At 53.1% G+C, this 19,288-nt stretch overlaps 1 protein-coding gene across 10 annotated transcripts in view; it reads right to left on the bottom strand.

Annotated features, from left to right (window-relative positions):
- The window catches only part of Camk2b (calcium/calmodulin dependent protein kinase II beta), a 116,792-nt gene that overhangs the window by 27,550 nt on the left and 69,954 nt on the right, over window positions 1–19,288 (bottom strand). For all 10 annotated transcript variants that reach the window (XM_045135678.1, XM_045135684.1, XM_045135680.1 and 7 more), the window contains exons 3-5: window positions 14,717–14,776; window positions 6,630–6,684; window positions 3,784–3,849 (exon numbers count right to left, since the gene is read on the bottom strand). In XM_045135678.1, coding sequence (XP_044991613.1) covers window positions 3,784–3,849; window positions 6,630–6,684; window positions 14,717–14,776 — 181 coding nt within the window. The remainder of the gene's footprint in view (window positions 1–3,783; window positions 3,850–6,629; window positions 6,685–14,716; window positions 14,777–19,288) is intronic.

The following is a 19,288-nucleotide window of genomic DNA, read 5'->3' as shown; positions in this document are numbered from 1 at the left end:
ATAATGTGCATGTGGAGGACAGAGGACAACTTTTAGGGGGCTGGTTTGAGATGGGGGTCTCTGTTGTTCTTATTTTGCCTCTGGGAAGGCCAGAAACCACCTGCACTGTGAGTTTCATGTTTCTCCTGACTCTGCCTCCCATTGCCATGGAGGGTGGGGACACTGCTTTGTGTCAGGCTTTACTTGGGCGGCAGGGGTTCCGAACACTGGTCAGCAGGTTTGCTGAGCAAGCACTTTTAACTACAGAGCCATCTCTCAGCCCCTTTTGTTTTTGTTTGTGAAACAGTGTTTTACTATGTTGGCCAGGTAGTCTCTAACGCTGGGCTCCACTGACTTTCCGGATTCCATCTCCTGAGTTTGGACTATAGGTAAATAACACTGTGCCTGAGTTCTAATAAAAAACAAAAACAAAAACAGGTGGGTGTGGTGGTGCAGGCCTTTAATCCCAGCACCTGGGAGGCAGAGGTAGGAGGAATGCTGTGAATTCTCAGCCAGCCTGAGACTACATAGTGAATTCCAGGTCAGCTTGAGCTACAGTGAGACCCTAACTCAAAAACAAAAGGGCTGGAGAGATGGCTTAGCAGTTAAGGCACTTGCCCGCAAAGCCTAAGGACCCATGTTCAACTCTCCAGGTCTCACATAAGCCAGATGCACAAGGTGACGCAAGCACGCAAGGTCGTACATGCACACAAGGTGGCACACGTGTCTGGAGTTCAATTTCAGTGGCTGGAGGCCCTGGCACATCAATTCTCTCTCTCTCCTCCTACCTCCATCAGAAGAAAATTATTTAAAAAAAAAACAACAACAAAACCCCTATGTTTTCCTTGTTTTTCAAAAGACATACTCATCAGTTTCCCCATAAACTTTAAAATAAAACTCCTGCTTCATTCAAAGAGAAACTTCCAGGCTTCTTAGATAAAAGCAGAACGCCCATACGGCAGGTTCCTTCTGGGCCAGATCTGTGAGCATCAGGAGCATGCCTCTGCGGGGTCCAGCCTGTGGTCTTGGTCTACTCTCCCCTGGCATCCGGTCCTCTTTGTCTTGGCATTAGCACAATTTTGGCTCTAGTTAATTTGGGTTTCCATCCCAGAGTAAGTCAATGGCTGTGGGGTAGCCACACACAGGGGTCCCCAAGACAGACTCTCGATTAGGCACCACTACCTGAGGTAGAAGCACAAAGATCCAACCACCAGGCTACCAGCAGCCTGGGTCCCAGCTGTGTGTTTCCCCTCCTTGGTTCAGGGCATGGGTTCATTGAGAAAGAGAGAAAGCCGAGGCTATGAAAGAACTTCCCCGCAGGCATTAAGGTTGCCTGAGCAGTGCTTGAGGCCTGCTTCCTCCTCCACAACGCTCCTCCTTCTCAGGACTCCTCATTAGCAGGCTACTGAACACACCGTCAGCATGAGAGGAAACAAGGGGATTGAGGGGATGGCGCTCCATCTCTTTTGGGCTGGGGGACTCCAAACATCTCTACATAGGAGTCCCCCAGGGAGGGGTGGGGGTTCCTGCCATTGAAGGGGTCTGCTAGGGCACATAGCTCTTCTCCCATTCTCATTTTCTAATGGTTTCTGGGATCTGGGAAGTCCTAGCCTCTCACTTCTTGAGCCCACTTGAGGCCAAGTGGTCTTGGGCCAGGTCATCTATCCACGTTTCCCCCATTCCCGAGGGCAGGAAGGCTGGGCATCCAGGAAGGTACAGGCCAGACCTCTCATGGCCACCAGGGGGCTCCATGGTCTGTAGAAATAGACGAAGGCTAGACGCTCTGGAAGGACACCAGCCTGATGTGAAGGCAGCACACATCATGACCCCTCAGGCCAGAATGGGCAGCTCCCTCTTTCTGGCCTCAATGGTATAAGTAGTCCCTGGGTTGGGGGACAATAGGCGCTATATAGACCACCACAGAGCACAGAAACAGGAGGAATCTATAGGCATGTGGTGGTGGTGGTGGTGGGGTCAAAAGACTGGAAGACATCAATAAGGAGGGAAGGAGGGTCAGATACCCCATGGGTCACACACCGGATCCCCAAGTTAGACTCTCAATCAGGCACCACAGCCTGAGGCAGACGCACGAAGATCCAACCATCAAGCTGCCAGCAGTCTGGAGTGTTTCCCCTCCTGTGTGCGAGGTACGGATCCAGTGTCTGGAAGGGCCACAGGACCCTCAGGCCCCCCTGCCCAATAGACAGCCCAGCTCAGTGACATTTCCCACTCAGAACTTCAGAGCAGGATGAGGGGTTCCCTTCCACATTTGTTGTATGTAAAATGTAAAGAACAATTTTATCTTCCTCTACTCCACAAAGTCCTTCCTGAAGCAGCCTGAGGAAGACTTCTGTATCCCTACCCTTCTTGGATCTGGGGCTAAGAGGAGTCTGTCCCAATTTGTCCACTGTGGCCTGGCCTCCCTCTGCTGCCTGAGTGGCCAGGATGAGCCAAGATGCTCACAGCTTCCCACAGAGACTCAAGGCCTGCGTGAAGGATGAGATGGTCTGCTAGAGCTGAATCAAGCCACATAAAGCTACTGTAAACAATAACATTCATTTTTCTTAGTGAGAAATGTAATACATATTCATTAGAACTTCAAAACAGACAAGATAAAAATTTTAAAGCCATCCAGAACTCCTCTGCCTGGAAAGGACCACTGTAGCCTTTTTAAAATGCACACCTCGGGGCTAGAGAGATAGCTTAGTGGTTAAGTGCTTGCCTGTGAAGCCTAAGGACCCCAGTTCGAGGCTCGATTCCCCAGGACCCACGTTAGCCAGATGCACAAGGGGGCGCACGCGTCTGGAGTTCGTTTGCAGTGGCTGGAGGCCCTGGTGCGCCCATTCTCTCTCTCTCTCTGCTTCTTTCTCTCTCTGTCTTTCGCTCTCAAATAAATAAATAAAAATAAACAAAAAAAACTTTAAAATGCACATCTCTGTGGCCAAGTGAGAGTGGGAGAGCCCGCACACAGGGAGTGACCACCCCCAGCTGTCCCTTAGAGGAGATGCAGTCATGGAACATCTGATGTGGGCACAGCAAGTCTTCCAGAGGCAGGACTGTCATCACCCCAGCAGACAGCACACATCCCTCAGTCTGTTCCCCAGCACCCCTGAGCCATCATCCCTTCTTCACTGCCTGGGAAATGCTGGTCCCAAGGGGAAGGCTGCCCAAGCGTCCGTCCCTCCATCCAGCTACCATCCCTGGGATCTGTGGTTGAGCCCTCTGACCAGCACGCTGGGAGGAAAGGTGGCCCCTCAGTCCCATGGTGAGGTTTTAGGTCTCCCTGGCCTCTTCCACTGCCATGTGCCCATCAGAGGAGAGTCAGCAGTGCCTTTTCCAGCAGTTGCAGCAGAATAGTCTGGTGCCCAAGCAGGTAGGACTTATCTTTTTGAGAAAAGCAGTGAAAGCTGCTCATCTCTCTGAGGCCAAGCCAGGGGACCTTGTCATGAGCTGTAGACCGAGAAGCCCAAGAGAATGAAAAGGGGCCACCTTCTAGTGACTGCTCCTTCCCTGGCAGCCACCCCAAGAAGAGCACCTTTCATAGTACAGCGAGCCCAGCTGTTCCCCTCTCAGGCCCATGCCTATACGCTGGCTAAAGAGACACGGGACCCCTTGCACCTTCTCTCTGCTCAGAGAGTCCACAGCCGGGCTGCTGAAGGATCTAATCAGCGGTCCTCTTATGGCTATAGAAAGGTTATAAACACACAGCACAGATACGGGTAACAGAAGGGGGAAGAGTGGGGCCGAGTGAGGAGTGGACCAGAGATGGGGAGAGAGGGGCAGGGTGGTATGAAGCTCGCCCACCTGGCATCAGCCTCGCTGTAGTACTCTCTTGCCACGATGTCTTCAAAGAGCTCCCCACCAGTGACTCTGTGGAGAAAGCACATGGTCATGGACTCTGGAGATCCTTGTCATCCTGCTACCCCATCACTGGCTCCACCCCTCACTGCCACCATCGCTTGTTAGCACTGCCACTAGCTCATCATCATCGTCATCGCCACCACCAGCTCCTCCATCACCACCACCAGCCTCGCCATTGCCACCACTATCATCACCTCCTTCTCACCTCACGGACGCCATCACCATCGCCATGTCCATTACAGTCATTCCATTCTCACCATCAACACCAGCACCACTACCACTATGACCACCTCCACCCTAGTGTATCACCTAGAACCACAACTTACCGAGGGCTTACTTGCTCACACACCTGATGATATTTGATACTTCTGTTCTCGCAACCATTCCATGAGAAAAAGAATCGAGTTTCACACATCTAAGTGATTTCCTAGAGTGGGCAGCATAGGGGTTTGAGCCAGAGGAGGGTGTAGTCTGGAGATATGAAGCCTAGATCTGTCACCATTTCTTTTTATTCTCTCTCTTTTCCCTTTATTTTATTGTGTTTATTTGAGAGATGGAGAGGAAGAGAGAGAGAGGAAGGGAGAGAATGAGTACTCCAGGGCTTTTAGTCACTGCAAATGAACTCCAGACACATTCGCCACCTTGTGTATCTGGCTTACAAGGGCCCTGGGGGAATTGAACCTAGGTCCATGGCTTTGCAGGCAAGTGCCTTAACCACTAAGGCATCTCTCCAGCCCTGTCACCATTTCTTTAAATTTTTTTCTTTTTTTAATTAATTAATTTATTTATTTGAGAGTGACAGAGAGAGAGAGAGAAAGAAAGAGAGGGAGGGGAAGATAGAGAGAGAGGGAGAATGGGCACATCAGGGTCTCTAGCCACTGTAAAACGAACTCCAGACACGTGCGCCCCTTGTGCATCTGGCCAATGTGGGTCCTGGGGAATCGAGCCTCAAACCAGGGTCCTTAGGCTTCATAGGCAAGTGCTTAACCACTGACCTATCTCTCCAGCCCTAAAAATGTTTTTAATGTATTTACTTGTGTGTGAGAGATATAGAGATAGAGATAGAGACAGACAGACAGACAGGATAGATAGATAGGTAGGTGGGTAGATAGATAGATAGATGGAGAATATGAATGAATATAGGCATGCCATTCCATGGCCTTTAGGCTGCAAACAAACTCCAGACACAAGTGCCACTTTGTGCATCTGGCTACTGGGGAATTGAATCCAGACCAGCAGGCTTTGCAAGCAAGCATCTTTAACTGTGTTAGGCCATGGAGAACACACAGTAATTTTTAGGCCCACACTGGAGTCCCTTTCTCTGAGCGTGTATAGAAGACCAACCATGCCCAGGCCCGGTGGGCCCAGTCATCTCCCCAGAACTTGCAGAGTTACCAGCCACCAAGGTCTCTGGACATTCTGGAGTGATCCCAAAGTAGCCCAGAACTTGTGCCCTGGGGCCACAGAGGTTTGGGAGAAGGATGTTCTAGTCTCTGAGCATGCACATACATGTGTGCATGTGTGCACACCCACCCACCTCTCTCTCTTCCTTCTCAGCACCTGAAACATTTGCAACTATCTGACAGGGCCATCCTCAGCCCAGGGACATCTGCTAGGAAGACAGGCTGGTAGAAGTGGTTCCGGGGCACACGGGAGCCATGATGAGCTGCCCCATCCTCAGGACATGGGGCAGATGTTTCCGAGTATTGCGTTGGCCCCTCAGTAGCCCTGGTTATCTGGATGACAATTCAGAGCACGGTCTTGTGGGGCACAAGGGAGTATTTGGGAGGTAACCAAGCCCCATACAGGGATGGCCCAGGCTCTCCATCCCAGGACCCCATGTAGCCGGGGGCTTTTTTGGCCTGCCCACCCACATTCTGAGCATCTGCCATGAGCCCCAAGAGGCAGCCCTAGAAGTGTGCTTCATTTCACCGCTCAGCCTGTTGCTCAAGGGCAGTGGAAGGCATGACATAACCATGGCAACAGCACCAGAACCAAGCTTCCCTGGCTATGGGGCCTGGAGGTCACAGGGGCAGGCCAAGGCCCTGAGCTCCCACCCAGCCCAGGGTCCCGAAGCAGCCTTGATTCACAGACAGCTAAATATAGTGCCGCTTAGCGGGAGCTGTTAAGAGTAAGAGAGATGAGATCATCGCTTCTAAATCCGGCAGGAAGTGAGAGGTGGTGCGTTGGCCCCAAACGCCTTCTCCCTCAGCTACTGCACACACACACACACACACACACGCACACACTCATGCAAACACACTCACATACATGTATACATGCACATGCATGTACTGCCAATCACACCTTCACACTCATGCAAACAGATATACATGTACACCCATGGAACCTACACAAACCATAATTGCACATATTCTCTTACACGTATGTCCAAGTATCCCCCCCTTTTGCACACACAGGCATGTTGCCACCCACACTCATAAATACACTTAGGCCAGTTAGACAGGCTTTAGTCCAGTGTGGTAAGGACTTGGAGAGGAGGAAGGTGGGTGAGCCACTGACTGCTCTCCAGGGTCCTCCTCCTGTCTCCTGCCCACCAGCCTTCTGCAAGGGGGGGAGGGGCTCAGGATGTTAGACTAGGGGCTCATGGGACTCAAAAAAAAAAAAAACCTGTGCAAAGCCAAGGAGGAGGAGAGTCTAGGGACACGGAGACCCACTGCAGAGGTCTAGTCAGGATTGGTCCTGGGCTCGTAAGGATGCAGACCCCATGCTGGCCCCATGCTGGGAGGGAGTCGGAGAGGACAAAGGTCCTTGGCTCTGACACTTACAGATCGAAGACCAGGTAGTGGAAGCCCTCCTCGGATATGCTGTCATGGAGACGTACTGCAGGGACAGAGAAGCCATGAGAAGCTGGACGTAGCCCAGGACACCCTCTTCTTTCCACCTCTCCCCCATCCAGGTGCCCAGCAGCGCCAGCAATGCTGACACCGGGGAGGTTGCGCCTCCCTGAAGTCGAAGGCTCGGGGTCACCTCTAGGCTAGGCCTCCGGGAGACGGGGCTGACAGCAGGCTGTGCTTCAGGCTACCCGTCCCTGGGGGTGCACCATGGAACTCTGCCCAGTACCCGGCTCCTGCTGCCAGAGGGAAGGGCAGGAGAGAGGCTCACTGATCAGCCCCTGACAGCATCCTGGGAGGCGCATCTCATGGGAGAGGGTCAAAGCCATCCCAGCGCCCAGCAGGGCTGCCGGCGGCGGCATCGTCCAAAGGCTCAGAGCCTGAGTTCGGACCCGGAGCCTTTGGGCCAGTGGGGTGGGAAAATCAACACTCTCCTTTGCCCCATAGCCCTTGTTTCCTGCGCACCAGACCTGATGTTCCCTTACCCAGCGTCAGCCTGGGCAGGGCAGGGCAGGAGTAGGTGGGGGTGGGAAAGACACATGGACACAAAGAGGAGTAAGGGAGCAGCAGTGTGGCCCCACAGCAAGGCAAGCACCCTAAGGACTGTCTTTCCCCAGCTGGAGATGCGCCCAGAACCAGGCAGTGAGGCTTTCTCTAGGATTGACTTGCTTGGGGCCCTTGCTCTCCCACATGTGGGTTCTGCCCACTGCATGCCAGGGCTGCTCTGAGAACTTCGTGTGTGTCCCCTCAGTCCAGAAACCAACCTGCTGGGCTGCAGGAGAGGAGCAGAAGCACAGAGAGGCTGACGGAGCCCTGGCAGGGTCAGCAGGCTGCACAGTCGGGAACCAGTGTGGCTCCAGTGACTGCACTGGGTCGGCACTGGCCCCGGTGCCCTGGACCTCCGAGTTCTTGCCATCTCCTACCGCCCACGACTGGGCCATGGCTCCGGAGGGTGAAGAGCTGCCACTTTCTCCCTGGCTCCTCAGGGCTCCAAGATCTCAGGCAGAAACAGCCCACACCATTCCCCTTCCTGGTGCCCTTCTGCATTGTCCTAGTTTAGAACTAGTTGTAGAGCCCTCTCTCCTGGCTCTGGTCCTCCCAGGGGGCCATCCTGATAGCATTGTCATGCCCAGAAACTCTGATTGGTCCTACAGATCCCTGGGCTCCTAGCACCTCAGACCAATGGGCACCTCACCTCAAGGACACCCTTGAGGGCAGGCCAGGCCCCAGTCCCTCCACAGAGTCCACCCTCCCTGGCCACTACATCGGCTGTGAGACCTAGGGGAGGGTCCCCTGCCCCGAGCCCCAGCCTGCTGCTCTGTGCGCTGAGACAAAGCAGCCCTTGCCCATGGGGTCCTGTGACGGGTGACGGACCCCCACAGGAGGCTCCAGGCGCTCACTTGCTTGTCGCTGTCCTCACCATCAGCGGGCATCCCAGGGGATTGGGGACACTCAGGGACCTAGGATACTTTCTTTTTAAAAATCATTACCTTTTCGTGAAAAGGTTATTGACAATCTCCTTACATATACACAGTGTGGCCTGATCATTCTCCTCTCCCACCACCCTCCTTTGCCCTCCTCCCCACCCTACCCCTGAACCTCTCTTTTTCCCAATGAGTCCCTCTTCTAGTTTGATGTGGATTTTAAATATATTTATTTATGTATTTGAGAGGGGGGGGGGAAGGAGAAGAAGGGGGAGGGGAGAATGGGTGCTCCAGGGCCTTAATTCACTGCAAACGAACTCCAGATGCCTGCACCCCTTATGCATCTGGCTTACGTGGGTCCTGGAGAGTCGAACTGGGATCCTTTGGCTTTGCACACAAATGCCTTAGCTGCAAAGCCATCTCCACAGCCCTGGGTTTTTGTTTTGTTTTTTTCCCAACATGATAACACATTGATGGGGTCAATCTTAAGCAATCCCATGCAGGTCTTGTGCGGCCGCTGGGAGGTCGCTGTGTGTCCGCAAGGCAGGGTTCCAAAGCACTCCTCCCATCCTTTTCCTTGTACATTCTTTCTAGACTCTTCTGCAAGGGGCTGGGTTGCTTGCTGGAGCCCATAGAGATGGACCACCAGGAGTCACATCAAACCCAGCTCTTCCCCCCGACCCATTTCTTGCTCAATTTCTGGGCTCCATACTGAGCAGCACAGCTTTTTCCCAGCTCCATCCTTCCAGGGACCACGTCTTTGTCAGGTCTCTGGGCTCAAAAGAGCCCCTCGTCAAAGACACATCTGTCTCAACTGGTTGCCTGGACTCCCCCAACCCTCATTCCCACCTGGATCCTCACTCCACCCAGGCCGGCCTATGTCTCCCTAAGATAAGATGGGTCCCTGGTACCTACTGACAACCTACTTTCAGGACCCTCCTATGAACTAAGTAAGTATCTGGCATTAAGCCTAAAACTCACTCTTTTGACTCCTTCCTAGTTGGAGCCCAGCAAGATGGCCCCCCTGAGCTGCCTCTATTCAGGGGGACATGTCATTCTGAGCAAAGAAGAGCCTAAGGGGCCATGGTGGAGGGGAGGCTTTTTTCCACCAAGCCCTGAAGGCAGGACTCCAGAAGAAGCCCAAGTGGTCCTAAAAGCTGCCTCCCTGCCCCTGGGTGCTGCGGGAACGGTCTGTTGTGTGTTGGGGGGTACCCACTCTTAGCCACCTGTCTCCCCAGAGGCTGATAGACTTGGTCAGATGGGTTTTGCCTTCTATTTTTTCTTTATTTTTATTTATTTGAGAGGGGGAGAGAGAGAGAGAGAGAGAGAGAGAGAGAGAGCTCTAGCAACTGCAAACAAGCTCCAGACACATGTGCCACCTTGTGCGTCTGGCTTATGTGGGTCCTAGGTAATCGAACCTGGGTTCTTAGGCTTTGTAGGCAAAGGCCTTAACTGCTGAGCCATCCCTCCAGCCCAAGGGTTTTGCCTTCTTGATAGGAGGCAGGTTCTTCCATGAGAAGGAGCCCCAGGGGGACCTGTGTGTGGTGTAAAGTGGTGTATGTGCAGATGCTTTTTCTAAAATACATTTTTAACATTTCAAAAATAGTTAGGTGCTTATTTTAATGGCTTACAAGAAAGCCTAACTAGCACATCAGACCCGTGAATTCGCAGACAAGCCTAAGGAAAAAAGTGAATTGTGACAAAATCTATTTAAAACAGTAAGCTAATGACACTCTGTTGGCATACAGAGGTGGTGATGGATGCAGGTCTTGGTAGTTTCCTGCAAGGCCAGTCTAGAAAGCCTGGGTCATGCTGGTGGCAAATCTCCATCAGGACTAATCTACCCATGTCAGCATCGCAAGGGAGAGGAGCTCTGGGACATGGCCACCTCCCTTTCCTGCGCCCCAGCACTCCTGCTGGGCAGGGGCTTTGGGGCTCAGATGCCAAGGCCTAGGTAGAGCGACAGCTTTCTAGGGACAAAGGAGCTTGGGGGACCCAGAGGTAATGGGGCTTAAAGTTCTTTTTGCTCTTCCCAAGTGGACCCCTTCCTGGACCCATGTGATGCCCATGACTCACAGAGGCCCTGGCCCTGGCCTCAGGACCAGGCAAGCGATTGATGTCCATGGTGGGCTATCAAAAGTGCTGGAATCAGCCCTCTTCACCGTTCTCCTTGACCCTCCTCAGTCAACCGTATCCTTTGGGTGCCCTCTGCCTTGCTCTTTAGTCCTGAAACTGTGCTAAGAACCTGCTTTCCAACCCAGGTCCAGGTAAGAGTGGGCCAATGTGCAGAGGGAAGACAGGGCATGATGAGGGCCCTTGGCCTGTACAGAGAGCTCTAGACTCCCAATGGGCACCCTGCCCACTCACAGTAGCTGCTGAGACTCTGTCAGGCTCTGCCTGGTCTCTGTTCCTGGGGCAGTGGAGGAGGTTTGGGACGAGGCAGGGCAGTTCTTCCAATCCAGAAAGGTGATGGCCTGGTTGAGCCTGTTCTCCTAATACACTGCCTGGTACAGAGCATGTACTTAGGAATGGAACAGTGAATTCTGGAATCTTCCCGAGGCTGGTGCTGACGCCCAGGTGGAGCCTTCTGCTCAGGGACAAGTGCTCCACAAATGCTAACTTGACTGTCACCACTCAGCCCAGAAGCCCTGTTCCTGAATCCTCATGGGGACTGTAGGGACACAGGACCCAAGGAGCTCCGGATCATCTGAGTCCTTCTGTCTAGTTCACCTTTTCCTTCCAGACAACCCTGACGGCAGCCTCCCCAGCCCAACATGGGGACACACCACGTGGAGGACTGTGGACCACACTGGGGGTCTCTCTGGGGGGCATGGTGGGAGCTCTGCCTATCCTGGACAGACTGGGTTACTTCCAGGGAAGAGGACCTGGGCAGAGCCCAGCCCCTAATCTTGCAAATGGCCTAATCAGCCCCACTCCTTCCTGCTGAAGGCACTGCCAAGGCCAGGCCACACCCAGGCTGTTCTGTGGATCATCGCTCTGAGAGAGACTGCACCCCCTATCTAGATGCCTTGCAGCTGGTGCCGGGTCAGGTCATGAACCCCACTCACCAGGAGACAGCTTAGTGGGTAGGGTCTGTGACTTCTGGTGTTCATCACGTTGGCTGCAAAACACACGCCACACCCTCTGATACGTTTCCTCTAAGGGAGATGGTTGTTGCCCTGCCTATGGACTTCACACAAATGGAATCTTATGCAGTGGTCACACCATGTAGACTAGGTCACAGAAAGGCGCACGGTTCCTCCGAGGGTTAACCGGAACTCGCCTGAGGCCCAGCGGGCCTGCTCCTAGGTGCATACCTGGAGGACTGTCCAGGGGTTCACAGACCTGTGCACCCCATTGCAGCAGCACTATTCACAGTGGCCAAGAGGTGGAAACAGCCCCAGTGTCCATCAACAGATGGATGGTTAGCAAAATGTGGAGCCACATGCAATGGAATATTATTCAGCCTTGGAAAGGAAGAAATTCTGGTAACGTGGATGACCCTGGCAACATCAATGAACCTAGAGGACATCGCGTGAACTGAAATAAACCAGTCACAAAAGAGCAAATGCTGGGCATTCACTTCTAGGAGGTTTCTAGAGTGGCCCGATACATAGAGACAGGCAGGATGGTGGTTCCAGGGGCTGGGGGAGAGGAATAGGGAGTTATTGTTTAATGCAGACAGTTTTTACTGAGGAACATGGAGTAGGTTTGAACATCACGAAGGTGGGTACAGAGCATTACAAATATATTTCAAGTCACAGAACTTTACAGTAACATATGGTTAAAATGATGAATGTAATAATATGAATAATATTATTAATTAAAATTAATTAATTTCTCTGTCTCTGTTTTGTCCTTATAGGTTTGTTGAAGTCTTGCATTCAGCCTGTGAAGCCACTGGGAAGTAGTGGAACCTTTAAGAGGTACGGCCTGGTGGAAGGAAGTTAGGTCAGTTGGGACATGTTCTCTTGCTCTTCTCACTTCCCAGCTGCCACGCATAGGCTGAACAGGCCTCCACTGTTCTCTCCCTCCCACAACAGAACCATAGCAACCTGACCAAAGGGTCACAGGCTAACATCTCTGAAACCATGAGCTAAATAAATCTCTCCTCCTTAGAAGTTGATTATGTCAGATCTTTTATTTATTTATTTATTTTTAATTTTTCAAGGTAGGGTCTCACTCTGGCCCAGGCTGACCTGGAATTCACTATGTAGTCTCAGGATAGCCTCAAACACATGGCGATCCTCCTACCTCTGCCTCCCGAGTGCGGGGATTAAAGGTGTGCGTCAGCATGCCTGGCATCTCAGGTCTTTTGTCAAAGGGATGGGAAACTGACTCTCTCTCCCTCAGTCATAACTGCCACGTCATGACAAAGCTCAGATGGCCTGTGCAGATGCTCATGGGGAGATACTAAGGTCATGTGAGGGGTCACCTTGGAAACAAATCCTGAACCTCAGCAGGCACACACCTGGCTGAGTCCACCCTGCAGGGGAGCCCCAGGAAATGGCAGCACATCGGGCCTACATTTGGGGAGCAACCTGGATAGTTCCAAACTCCAAATAACTTTAGGACAAAGGGCACACATCTGCACTGTGCATGGGGTCCCACAAGTTACGGGGAGGCCTGCCACCCAGCTAAGCTGCCCCAGGCACACAGAAGATGAGAGAACCCAGGTTGGTTGGTGAAGGCTTTGGGCTCATTTGTTCTACAGCCCAGATAGCCAACACGTTCATGAAACCACTCTGTGAAGTAGGAGGCATTTACAGCTGCTCAGAGTACGTGGTTTGGCCCCAGTCCAGGCCTCTACCCTCTACACACCAAGCAGGCTGATTCAGAAAAGAGAGGACGTTAGAGTTTACGGCACTTGCCATGTAAGGGTTCTAGAAGGAAGACAGGAGCACCTCCATTGCCGGGGGGGGGGGTGGAACCAAAGCTCTTCTCCTCCCCAGTCTGGAACACACCGCTTCCTGACCTACAACTGAAAGGGAATATTGTCCCTCCCAGGGCCGCTCTTCTCCCCAGCACTTGTTCTCAGGGTGGGCAGATTTCTGTTTAGAGATGTGGCCTTGAGGGAGGGAAGGCTAGAGAGAGACCTGTGAGGAAGGAGCTCCTCTCATCTCCCCTACAGAGAGGCCCTGGATCTACATAGATGGTTCTGTGGGAGTCCCATGGCCGTGGTCTGTCTTGGAATATTCTGATCTTGGATCCCAAGCTGGCTGGTAGCTGCTGCAAGGAGCTCTGGTGGGGACTTCTCCCCAGCTCCTTCAGAGCACTGGAATCAGGCCACTGCTGGAACCCACCCAGCACATCCCAGGCACCTGGCCAGGTCAGGAAGACCTCTTACTCAAGATCTTCCCAAAACAGCAACCCAAGGAACATCCAGGTCTTCCCCAAGAAATAAGGGGTTCCTGTAAATGCACTCAGAATGCGTGACAGCTCTTACGAGGTGCTGAGCAGATGCAGGGGCAGGGAAAGACAAGAAAGGATTTTTGAGGGGTCACAGAGGGGTCTGGGTGGAGTTGGGTGGGGGAGTGGTATCTTCCAGGATCCGCAGGAAGAAAAGCAGTGCCTAGCGGTGAGGTGACTGAGGTAAGATCCAGGTTCCTGGACCTACCCAGGCTGCCTGAGTGAGCTCTCTAGGGCAAGCCCAGCACATGCATGTCAGGAAGGTAAGACTCTGATACTGGAGAGACTGGGATCCATAAGCTGACGGGCTGAGTCCCACCGGAACCCCTGAACTGGGGGACATGTCTTTCCCAAGTAGCTCTGTCTGGGCCAGTGGATGGATGAAGACTCCTAGTGCCCTGGAGGGCACAGCAGGGTCTCCTACATGCCAAAGACAGCCCTACTTCTCCATCTGGGTCCCTGGCCTGGGAGAGATGTGGACTCCACAGGACCCCAGACTGTCTGAGCCTCACAGTTCCTAGGAATCCCCTTTAAACACATATTTATGGTCCCTATACTGGCAAAAGTGAATCTTCGTGGGTGGGGAAGGTTTCAGGAACCCACTAATAAATCCTGATGCCTTCAAGGCCAGTCTGACCCCTTCATCTGCAGAGTGGCTGCCACCCCCAAGGTGTCTCCAGCTGCTCCTCAGGGTGAATAAAGCCTGAACTCCCAGACTCCTCAGGTGGCCTCAGATGGTAAAAATGTACAACAGGGATCTTGCTGCATCATGGAAGGACCAAATGACCTGGGGAGATCTGGGCCAACTTCTTGGGGTCAGCACAACCTGGGTCTGTGTAGCTCACAGAACCATGCTTACCACCTGTGCACAGGCCTCATCCGGGCTCCAGGAAGGGAACTGGCAGGCAGAACATTTGTGCTTTCTGTGGTCCAAAATCCAACAAAACAGCCTGCAGCCATCAGGACCCCATGAATATCGTGTCTTGGCTCCTCCAGACACAGGTAGGCTGGGCTGACAGGCAGCTCACTTGATAGTCACTTGCTTCCTCCTGGCAGAGCCAGCAGCCCCTGCCAGAAACTGTTCCCGTGTGACTGGCCAGCAAGGCTTGGACAGGCCACTGGCCCCAAGTTCTAAATGCCCCAGTGAGCATTCTCAAAACCATCTGCCCCGCCCCCCGGGGCACTCACCAATGTTGGAATGCTTCAGCAGGCGGCAGATCCGAGCCTCTCTCTCCAGCTTCTGGTGATCTGGCAATGGAAAAGGACAAGGCTTCACCCTGTGCCCAGCAGTTGGGGGACACCATGTCCACATCAGGATAGGCCCATGACTGTGTACAGAAGCTGGCCTACAAGAGCCAGGATAATCTGCTGAGGACTGACAGGAACTCCACAGCCTTGGGTTCTGACCTCTGGGACACTCACCTAGCTAGCTCTGCCTGCTGAGGGGAAAGGCAGGGTATGGGTGCCCAGGAACCCAAGCAACTGGCTCCTGGGGCAGAGATACCCATGGAAGGTAGCAAGTACATCTACTCTGGGCTAAAAGTTTCCCCACATGGTGCAAAGAACAGAAAGTGCTATTAGTGGGACACTGATTTAATCCTTCACTAATTTGTCCTAATTCCATACTCAATGGAGCTTTCTACTGAAGCCGAATTTGTTCCTCCACGCAGGGATGGGGTCTGTAGAAAAACAAGTAGGTGGCAGTGAGAATGTGCCTCGATCCCCCTGCTCCTCCCTCCCCATTAGGCACAAGGTCTAGCGCTGAGATTACGGGCCATCAGACAACTGGAACCCTACTTCCCAGAGTCTAGTGCCCCTTGGGTGATCCTTCCTCAAAGCCCCCAAAGGATGCAGCAACTCATTAGTCAGAAGATTTATACTTCAAACAGAGGTGTCAGGAGGATTTAAAAATGGATGGAGATTGTAATAGCAAAAACCAAAAGCCTGCTTGTGGCAGAAGGGAGAGCTCCGCGTGGCTATAGCCATACAATGGAATACAGTGCAACGAGGAGACAAAGCTTTCACCCTACATTGCCAATACATGAGCTCACCCAAGAGAGTGATGCCAGGGGTCACAGCCAGGTTTGTGTGGAGAGAGGGTATTTTTTGGCACTGAGGGCAATAGCTGTCTCCCTGCCAAAGGCTGGGAGGGGATTGGGAACCAATATCTGGAACCCCCACTCCTGTCCAGGGCTGAGCCCCTCTCAGGAAAGAGAGCCCATACTTAATATGCCAATCCAGGACACAGAGGAGTGCCTTCCTCCACACAAGGGATGCACAGGAAGAGTGTAGGCACCCATTAAGAAAGAATGCTTAGGGGCTGGAGGGATAGCTTAGCGGTTAAGGCATTTGCCTGCAAAGCCAAAGGACCAAGGTTCGATTCCCCAGGACCCACGTTAGCCAGATGCACAAGGTGGTGCACACATCTGGAGTTCATCTACAGAGGCTGGAAGCTCTGACATGCCCATTCTCTCTCTGTCAAATAAGTAAATAAATAAGTAAAAATAAAATACTTAAATAAATAAATCAAGGCTGGGTGTGGTGGCACACGCCTTTAATCCCAGCACCGTTCAAGGTCTCTGAGTTCAAGGCCACCCTGAGACTGAACTTCAGGTCAGCCTGAGCTACAGTGAGACCCTACTTCAAATAAAAAAAAAAAAAGAATGCTTAGGTGGTGTTCAAGCCAGTCTGCAGGACTCTGGCCCTGGTATTGGGTAAGTGGTCTACCTACAGAAAGGAAGGGCTGGCTGAGTCTTCTCTGGTTGTCTGAGGTAGGAGTGACATGGTCTAGGGATACAGGCCACATGTGCAAACATGTGTGTCCTTTCTCTGGGGCCGCAGTGCCTGCAGACAGGCATGCCTCTAGAACAGCCCCAGAGGCTTCCCTTCCTCCCCCGGGGACAGGCCCTCAAGCCGCTCCGCCCTGTGGAGGGGAGAGTCAGCACCCCTCACGGTGTCACCAGAGCCCGGCTCTCCCCACTCCTTCCTCTGCACATCACCCAGCAATACTGTGCCCCTCTTTTTTTTTTTTTTTTTTTTTTTTTGGTTTTTCGAGGTAGGGTCTCACTCTGGCTCAGGCTGACCTGGAATTAACTCTGTAGTCTCAGGGTGGCCTTGAACTCATGGCGATCCTCCTATCTCTGCCTCCCGAGTGCTGGGATTAAAGGCGTGCGCCACCACGCCCGGCTACTGTGCACCCAAGCCCATGCTGCAGTGGGAACCGAGGCACCCCAAGACTCAGGTTAGAAGCAGCCTTGAGTGTCTTCCTCTCTGAGAGAAGCTTGGAGAGGAAGCTCCCAAGTCCCACCGCCTTCTAGGAGCTCAGATATGACAGAATCTGTACCCTGAACAAGAACAGGCATGTGCGGGCTACCTTTAAGCCAGAATGTAACTGGTGCATTTACTTTGCTGTTCGTTCTCTCTCTCTCTGTCTCTCTCTCTCTCTCCCTCCCTTCCTCCCTCCCTGCTAACTCAGGGGGCTGGCTAGAGAAACTCAGAACTCAGGCAAAAGATGCACTATTTATTCCTCCTACTAGAGAAACATCCTACAGATAGAATACAGCATTCATCTCTACTCCCATAAAAGCACTTATCAAAAAATAACAAAACAAAAAAAATACCAAAAACAATTTTACTCAAAAATTTTTTACTAAACCAGAGCCTGCAATTATCCGCCTGCCTGCCTGAATTCTAATGATAGTGTAGTGTCCTGAGATTTCACTCTTGGGGAATGCTGAGGGGCCCGGAAGCTTCTCTATGTGATTGTGCCATGATCTCAGTGTGTGAGCCTTCTCTGCCAGGCCATCTGCTCTGCCAGACCTGTTCCTCGGCTGTCCCTGAGGTCAGCAGTCTGTGCGGGGCCCAGCAAGGCTCTAGGCCACCAAGGGACCAGGGATGGAAAGTGGTCCCCGCCGAGCCAGCACACCCACGCTGAGTGACTCATGGCAGGGTGACCAGCGGCTCCGCAGAACATGCTCCCAGGAGCAGCCAGGCCGGTGACCCAGCTGGGCCTCAAAGCCGAGGCCTTCTCTGCACGCTCAGGGGCTCTGTGGCAAAGCCTTGGCCATGCCTCTGCAGGCTGGCCGGTGATGGCTGCCTGGTGGCTGTGGCCTCTACACCCTGAAGAATCCCTGTTTTCTTCTGGGAAGGCCACCTTGGGCACACTAGGCTCATGCTACAGAGGAAGGGGAAGCGCCTGCATGTTGGCATAGGAGAGCACTTCGAAGCCCAGTGACAAGGTTCCCGCATCCCTCACCCCACACCCTCATGGGAAACACAGTGGGGTCCCAGACAGTCTAGATCACCCACCTGAAGAAGCTGGACCAATTTCAACCACTTGTGGTGTCCTGGGGAAGGATAGAATTGGAGCTGGAGAGATGGCTTAGTAGTTAATGCACTTGCCTACGAAGCCAAAGGACCCAGGTTCCATTCCCCAGGACCCACGTAAGCCAGTTGCACAAGGGGCACATGTGTCTGGAGTTCATTTGCAGTGGCTACAGGCCCTGGCACGCCCATTCTCTCTGTGTCTGTCCCTCTTCTTTCTATGTCTCTCTCTGCTTGCAAATAAATACATAAAACTTTTTTTTTTTTGAAAAAAAGGATGGCACTCTGGGTTTTGCCTGCCTGGACATGGCATGACTCAAGTCATCTTTTAGCCACAGAAACAGCAGGTCCTCAAGCACAGCCGTTTCCAGCCCATGGGCTCTGAGACACTGGTGTGAGGACCCCAGGTGTCATAGGGGAGTGGGACTCCTCTAGGCTGTCGCTGTGTAGGTGACACGGCTGATGTCCACTGTCTTAGAGGTGACAGGGAGAAGGCCTGCCCCAAAGTGCTGGCAGCTAGGAAACGGGCACACAACATGTGACTTGTCTTTCTGGAACACCTGCCACATGACAGGCACCATCTGTTCCGCGCCGGTCACAGGTGATGATAACCTGTTTAATTCCAGAAATGCCCTGAGCGGCTGCGGTGGCAGGCTGAGCAGTAAGGACAGAAGGCGCTGCCTGCCGTTAACGTCCCCAAGACACACTGGGCTGTGGCTCCAGGACTGACACACCGGAGGCCACTGCAACAGGCTCCAAAGGACAAACTGAGGTGACATTGTGGTCAATCTGTGCAAGTGACTCCCCATCATTTCCTCTTCCTCTCTCTAGAGATAACAGAGCATATGGAGGCAGACCTGGTGGAGTTTCCCTGCCCACTCCAGGCCTGCTGACACCATTCTCCACCCTTGTGTCTCCAACCTGCTCTGAGGCAAGGGTGACTCACAGCAGGGGGGGTGGGGGTGGCGAGTGAGAGGAGCCAGCCAGCAGGGGGACAGGAGGGGCGTGGGTGGCACCTAGCCCTAACAGCTGCAGGCTGTCATAGGAGGACCCTGGGTGGGATGGAGGAGGGGCAGAGCCCGGAGACATGAGGCACATTTGCACAGAAGGGACTGTCTCCTGCTTGTCCTCATGCGTGGTTCTGGGCCTCTGAAATTGTGAGAACCGGAGCCAACTTGTAGCTGCACAGGTGTGAACTCTACATGTGTGGCTTGGGACACGTGACCCTCCCAGCGAGGCCATCAGTGATTCCTGCAGAGCCAGGACCCGGAGGGCTCAGGCGCTGGGGGAGACCCTTGAGGCTGTGCAGCCGGGCTGAGAAGGCCCTGGGGCATGGGCCCATCAGCGGAGGCGAAACCTTGCTCCCATTTCTTTAGACTGGGTGCGGGAGGCCGGCAAGGGACTGGCCACAGTTGACAGGGCTTCCTACTTACAGGC

The sequence above is a fragment of the Jaculus jaculus genome, chromosome 16 (assembly GCF_020740685.1).
Source record: "Jaculus jaculus isolate mJacJac1 chromosome 16, mJacJac1.mat.Y.cur, whole genome shotgun sequence".
NCBI classification, from domain to species: Eukaryota; Metazoa; Chordata; class Mammalia; order Rodentia; family Dipodidae; genus Jaculus; species Jaculus jaculus.
The sequence above is the reverse complement of the archived record's forward strand: the minus strand, read 5'-3'. Positions and strand labels throughout refer to the sequence as shown.